Source organism: Bison bison, unplaced genomic scaffold (genome assembly GCF_000754665.1).
Source record: "Bison bison bison isolate TAMUID 2011002044 unplaced genomic scaffold, Bison_UMD1.0 scf7180017864063, whole genome shotgun sequence".
Classification (NCBI taxonomy): Eukaryota; Metazoa; Chordata; class Mammalia; order Artiodactyla; family Bovidae; genus Bison; species Bison bison.
The window spans coordinates 13,928,064-13,935,239 of record NW_011494635.1 but is presented as its reverse complement, the minus strand read 5'-3'; the positions used below and the strand labels follow the sequence as shown (position 1 = coordinate 13,935,239).

Sequence of the window (7,176 nt, the reverse complement as noted above, 5' to 3'; positions counted from 1 at the left end):
GCATATTAAAAAGCAGAGGCATTACTTTGCCAACAAAGGTCCGTCTAGTCAAGGCTATGGTTTTCCAGTGGTCATGTATGGATGTGAGAGTTGGACTGTAAAGAAAGCTGAATGCCAAAGAATTGATACTTTTGAACTGTGGTGTTGGAGAAGACTCTTGAGAATCCCTTGGACTGCAAGGAGATCCAACCAGTCAATCCTAAAGATCAGTCCTGGGTGTTCATTGAAAGGACTGATGCTGAAGCTGAAACTCCAATACTTAGGCCACCTCATGCGAAGAGTTGACTCACTGGAAAAGACCCTGATGCTGGCAGGGATTGGGGGCAGGAGGAGAAGGGGATGACAGAGGATGAGATGGCTGGATGGCATCACCGACTCGATGGACATGAGTTTGAGTGAACTCCGGGAGTTGGTGATGAACAGGGAGGCCTGGCATGCTACAGTTCATGGGGTTGCAGAGAGTTGGACACAACTGAGCAACTTAACTGAACTGAACTGATAGCCTGTATAGCCAAATTGTCCGTCTCCTTGTTCCCCTCCCCCATTTACCACCTTCTCCAGAGGTAGCCACTGTCTCTCCACACTGGCTTAGTGTGGAGGCCTATGAGAGTTTTTCTTTGTATTGACGCACATACACGTGAGTATATGTAAATATGCCTGTAAAAATGTGTGCTCACTTTTTTATTGCATAAGTGGATTCATGTGGTTCATACTACATTGTATTGTATCTTTTTTTACTTAATATATTTTCAAGGTCACTTCATGTCAGTATACACGGTCACTTTGTTAATGGGCACAAAATATTCCCCAGAATGGGCATACAATAGTTTATTTAACCAGTCTCATTTGAATGGGCATTTAAGGAGATTTTTTTCCAGGATTTGTTTTTTTGGAACTATTTTAAACAGTGCTGCAGTGTATTCATACTGTTGTACTTGTGCAAGTAGTTTCATAGGTTAGATGTTTGAAAAGAAATTGCTAAGTTAGAGTGTGTACACATTTAAAAGTTGGATACATAGTGCTTCATTTTCTTCCATAAGGGTGAACCATTTTACACTCCCAATATGTGAGAAAGTTTTCATTTTTTCCACACCTTCAGCAATATTGCATGTTATTTATTAACCTCTTAAGTTTTGCTATTCAGATGCCCAAAACATCAAAATAACTTTTAAATTCATATTTACCTAGTTGTTAAGTATGTCTGTTCATATCCTTCAATTATTTTTCTTTTGTGTTGTTTCTGTTGATTTGTAAAGGAGCTCTTTACATGTTCTCCATAATAACTCTTTGTTAAAAATTTTCTCACTGTGGTCACTTGACTTTTATGTATTAATTTTTATGGAGTGCTCATTTTATTTAATCTGTGTTCATTTCAAAGTGAAAGTGAAAGTTTCTCAGTCGTGTCTGACTCTTTGCGACCCCATGGACTATATAGTCCATGGAATTCTCCAGGCTAGAATATTGGAGTGGGTAGCCTTTCCCTTCTCTAAGGGCATCTTCCCAACCCAGGGATCGAACCCAGGTCTCCCATATTGCAGGTGGATTCTTTACCAGCTGAGCCACAAGGAAAGCGTGTGTATTAATTTTTAACATATATATGTTAAAAGTCCATGTTATAAACTCTATCAGTCTTTTCCTTTGTAATTTCTGGGGTTTGTGTCTTGTGCTAAAAGAATTTTCCATAGTTCATATTATGAAAATATCAGCTTTTATAGTCTCAAGTTTTTTATGTTTCATTTTAACATTTTATGTTTCATTTTAACATATTTTCACAGTTATGATACAACCGTTGATCATTTTTCTTTTCATTTTTATTTTACAATTAATTAGAGCCTTTTGTATTTTAAAGAACAGCAATCCTTTTTCACATGTGTTACATTTTTTTCATTTTTTCCCCCCTTCTCGTAGTTTGTCTTCCTAGTTTGCTTTTGATAGATTTCTTTAGCATATAAATTTTTTTTGGCTGTGCCACATGGCATGTGGGATCTTAGTTCCCCCACAAGGGCTGAATTGTGGAGTCTTAACCACTGAACTGCCAGGGAAGTCCCTATAAAAATTTTTTAATGTTAATTATTTTAATAGCTATGACTGTAGTTTAAAAGCTCAGTCTCATTCCCATCTCTTCTCTTCTTCAACTGATTGCACCCCTCACCTGCAAGTAACTACTGTTATTAATTCTTAGAACCTTTTCCAGAGTCTCTTTTTTCAAGTAGAAGTAAGCATAAATATGTATTGTTTTTACACCTTTTACATACAAGTATACAGAAGGTCTTAATTTTTATTTAGAAGCACTTGTTATTTCTCTTAGTGACTTCCAGACTTTATATCATGTTTATGGAATTTTTTCCTATTTTGAGACTGTAAAAATAAACAAGATTTGTTCTGATATGGCTTTATTTTTTAACATTTAAATCTTGAATTTCATCTAGAAAATTTTATTACAGAGATTAAGTAATGAAATAGCATTTATTGTGATTCTTCCTATATGGCCCATTGTCTCATTGCAAGTATCAGTTTGCCCCAGTTTGAAATGCCATCTTTATCATTGGGATGAAAAGGCTCCTTCAGTGTTTCCTGTAAGATGGTGCTAGTAGCACTTAGTTGTCTTTAACTTCATTTGAAATAAGTTTGTTAGATTGTATTGTGACAGCTGTCATATCAGCGTGCATTTTTTAAAAAAAACTTACCAAAATTGGTGAATTTCTGTGTAACCATTTTAATACTGATCATGGAAGAAAAAGCAACATTTTCAGCACATTATGCTTTATTATTTCAAGAAAAGTATGAATGCATCTGAAACACACAAAAAAAGGTTTGTACAACATATGGAAATGGTGCTGTGATTGATTAAACATATCAAAAAGTAGTTTGTGAAATTTTGTGCTGGAGATTTCTCACTGGATGATGCTCCATGGTCCAGTAGACCAGTTGAAGTTGATGGCAATCAAATCAAGACATTCATTGAGAATAATCAATGTTATACCACGAGGGAGATAGCCAACATATTCAAAATACCCAAATCAAGCATTGAAAACCATTTGCATCAGCTTGGTTATGTTTTGTTTTGACTGCATTGGGTTTTGGTTGTGTTTCATTGCATCATATTGGATCTTGTGTTGTTATGCATGGACTCTCTCATTGTGGTTCTCAGGCTCAGTTCCTCTGTGGCATGTGGGATCTTAGTTCCCTGACCAGGGATCAAACCTGTGTCCCCTGCATTGCAAGGCGGATTCTTAACCACTGGACCACCAGGGAAGTCCCCAGCTTGGTTACATTAATTGCTTTAATGTTGGGGTTCCCGTAAGTTTAGTGAACAAAAACCTTCTTGACTGAAGAAAAATCTTCTTGCCCATATTTCCACATATGATTCTCTACTGAAATTTAATGAAAATGTTCCGTTTTAAAAACAAATTGTGACAGATGATGAAAATTGGATACTGTGTAATGATGTGGAACAGAAGTGATCATGAGGCAACCGAAATTAACCACCACCAACTATACCAAAGGCTGGTCTTCATCTAAAGAAGGTGATGTTGTGTATTTGGTGGATTGGAAGGGAGTCCTTTATTACAAGTTCCTTCCAGAAAAATGATTTAATTCCAAGTACTGCTCCCAGTTAGACCAACTGTACTCTAACAGAAAGCATCTGGAATTAGTCAGTAGGAAACACATAATCTTCTATCAGGATAACACAAGACCATGTATTTCTTTGATGACCAGGCAAAAACTGTTACAGCTTGGGTGGGAAGTTCTGATTCATCCACCATTATTCATCAGACATTACACCTTTGGATTTCCATTTATTTCGGTCTTCACAGAATTCTCTTAAGGGAAAAAATTTCAATTCCCTGGAAGATAAAGGTCACCTGGAACAGTTCTTTAGTCAAAGAGATAAGTTTTGGGAAGAACTTCCCTGTTGGTACAGTGGATAAGAGTCCTCCTGCCAGTGTAGGAGACACGAGTTCGATCCCTGTTCTGGGCAGATCCCACATGCCTTGGAGCAGCCAAACCTGTGTGCCACAACTACAGAGCCCACTCTCTCCGGCCTGCGAGCCACAAATTACTGAGCCCCTGTGCTGCAGCTACTGAAGCCTGCTCGCCTAGAACCAGTGCTCCCCGGGACAAGAGAAGCCCACCGCAAGAAAAGCCCAGGCACTGCAGCAAAGAGTAGCCCCTGCTCACTGCAGCTGGAGAAAGCACACATGTAGCAACGAAGACCTAGCACTGCCAAAAATAAATAAATACATTTTTAAAGTTTGGGGAAGATGAAATTATGAAGTTACCTGAAAAATGAGAGAAGGTAGTGGAACAAAATGGTAAATACGTTGTTCAATAAAGTTGTTGGTGAAATTGAAAATTGTGTCTTTTACTTTTACTTAAAAAGCCAAAGGAACATTTTGGCCAACTCAGTACAACCTCTGTCTAGTCTCAGGTCTTTCTCTGGACTGTCTTCTCTTCCATTGATCTGTTTGCTTATTCCTGTGCGAAAACAAATTTTAATTAACTTTAGCTTTTAAATGTATTTGGTATCTGATGTATTTCTGTTTTCATATTTTCAAATATTCTTAAATATTTTCTCTTTCAGAAGATCTTCCTCCTCCACAACCCAAATGAACTATCGAATCAGTTTGTGCTGCCCTAACCACCAAAAAGTTGGGCTGATTTTTATTGGAATTCTTACCCGTCTATAGATCCTTTAGAATATTTCCCCATGTCTTCTCTATCCTTGAGTAAAGAAATTTGATTTTGCTAAAAATTTTATTAGGCTTACTCTTAGATATCTAATAGTTTTACTGATATCACAATTAGGATCTTTTTAAAAGTTATATTTCTAATTAGTTCTTGCTATGGTATAACTGCCTCTCTGGTGGCTCAGAGGTTAAAGCATCTGCCTGGAATGCGGGAGACCTGGGTTCGATCCCTGGGTCAGGAAGATCCCCCTGGAGAAGGAAAGTGGCAACCCACTCCAGTACTCTTGCCTGGAGAATCCCATGGAGGGAGGAGCCTGGTAGGCTACAGTCCATGGGGTTGCAAAGAGTCGGACACAACTGAGCGACTTCACTTCATGGTATAGAAAACTCATTGGTATAGAAAATATATTGATTTTTGTTCATTATTTACTGAGCTCTTTGTTTCATAGACTGCTTTGGATTTTCTAAGTAGCTAGTCTGATCATTTGGATTGATAAATAGTAGCAGTCTCTTTCTTCAAAATGGAAGCCTGTTTTTTTTTTCCTCTTAAATTATTTTGGCTAGAATACCGTTTTTCTCTTGAATTATTTTGGCTAGAATTCCAAGAAGAATGTCAATAGAGATAATGGAGCCTCTCTCACCTTCTGAGATGACCCCACTCTCTGTCTGTGGAGTATGTTGCTTTTTAAATAAATCCGATTCTCACCTATCCTAAAAAAACAGAGAAAGACGATGGGCATCTTCCTGGTCTTTAATGGGAAGGCTCCTGAAATGATCCTAGCTAAAATACTTGCTTCTGGAACTTTGTCTTCTCTTGTATTCTGGAGGAGTGTCCACTCCTTCTCTGTACCCTTTTCCCCACCTCCAACCATCAAATTATGGCATTCCTCAAGCCTCCTACTCTGTCTTCTCATGCAGCACATGTCTTGGTGATCCATATGCGCTTCAGATTGCAGTCATCTTGTGGCAGTTTGTAATTTCAGTTACCTTCTCTGAGTCAAGCTTTCACAGATTGGCATCTGTAGCCCACGACTCTCCTAGCTCTGGGCTCACTAAGGAGCTCCTCTTGGATTTCTTTCAGGCAGTGTTCACTCAGTACCTCTAAAATTGAGTTCATTATCAACAGGCTGGAGCCCTGGGTATAAGGCCCATAGCCAGATTCAGTGTTAAGAACCAGAAATAGAAGAAAGGCTGCCTAAGCTGAGAGGACCTCCTGCAGGGTCTTATTTTCTGCCAATGGAGACCCAAGCCAACCACCTCACCCTAGTCCCACCTCACTCTGTGCTCTACGTAGTGGCCACATAGTCTGCCCTCCCAACACCCTCTGCTTCCTCGCCTGCTGTCCCTAGGATGTCCCTCGCAGTTTCTAGTCATCACCCTCCTCCTTTCCCGAGGGGACCTGTGCAGGACAGTTGGAAGCATTAGGGAGCTCCTCTGGTGCGCACTCCATGTGGATGCAGGGTCATGACGAGGCTGATATCTGCTTGTCTCTGTGTGGGCAGGAAATATGAGCTGTATAGCATGGACTGGGACCTGAAGGAGGAACTGAGGGACTGCCTAGTGGCTGCTGCACCCTATGGGGGGCCCATTGGTAAGTCACCCCTCTGCCACTGCATGCTTAGGGACTGTGGGATGAACTCAGGGTCCTTGTTTCCTGGGGGCCTTGCTGTTGAGGGGTTCTTGCTGGCCTATGCTACCCACCCCCACCCCACCTTACTGAGATGTTTTAATTGTGGTTCTCGTGAGGCCTGCCACATGTGGTGTGGGCCTTCAGAACTAGTTCATAGGCCTGCTTGGCATGGAGTGGGCCTGGGCAACTAGGACAGAAGGTTTCTGCTCAAACCACAGCACTGCTGAGGAACCCCTGGCGGAAGGAGAAGCCCGCCAGTGCCAGGCCAGTTCTCGAGATCTACTCAGCTTCCGGGGTGCCTCTGGCCAGTCTGTTGGTGAGCTCCCTGCCTTCCCTGGGGCTGAGGGCTTTACAGGATTCTGCATCCTGAGGACAGCCTCTGGAGCCTCTCTCTCATCTGCAGTGGAAGAGTGGGCCCGTGGTGTCCCTGGGCTGGTCAGCTGAGGAGGAGCTGCTCTGCGTGCAGGAAGACGGAGTTGTGCTGGTTTACGGGCTGCATGGTGACTTCCGGAGACACTTCAGCATGGGCAATGTAGGGGGCCCTGGGGGCTGGGGAAAAGGGATGGAGTCTGGGACTCTCTCACTCCCTCAATCCACGACCCCTCTCTCCAGGAGGTGCTCCAGAACCGGGTTCTGGATGCCCGGATCTTCCATACTGAGTTTGGTTCTGGGGTGGCCATCCTCACAGGAGCTCACCGCTTCACCCTCAGTGCCAACGTGGGTGACCTCAAACTCCGCCGGATGCCAGAGGTGCCAGGTGAGCCTTGACACCCCTGGAGCAGCATTCACTGCCCACAAATGTGCCTCCTGTCCATGGGACCATCAGAGGCAGAAACTGTGGACTTTGGGCAGTCT

The 7,176-nt window shown here is 41.9% G+C and overlaps 1 protein-coding gene across 1 annotated transcript in view; it reads left to right on the top strand.

The window, feature by feature from the left end:
* Positions 1-7,176, top strand: part of VPS16 (vacuolar protein sorting 16 homolog (S. cerevisiae)) — a 28,559-nt gene that overhangs the window by 15,681 nt on the left and 5,702 nt on the right. The window contains exons 2-5 of the mRNA XM_010836512.1: positions 6,194-6,282; positions 6,540-6,637; positions 6,725-6,853; positions 6,934-7,078. Of these exons, the coding sequence (XP_010834814.1) occupies positions 6,194-6,282; positions 6,540-6,637; positions 6,725-6,853; positions 6,934-7,078 (461 nt within the window). The remainder of the gene's footprint in view (positions 1-6,193; positions 6,283-6,539; positions 6,638-6,724; positions 6,854-6,933; positions 7,079-7,176) is intronic.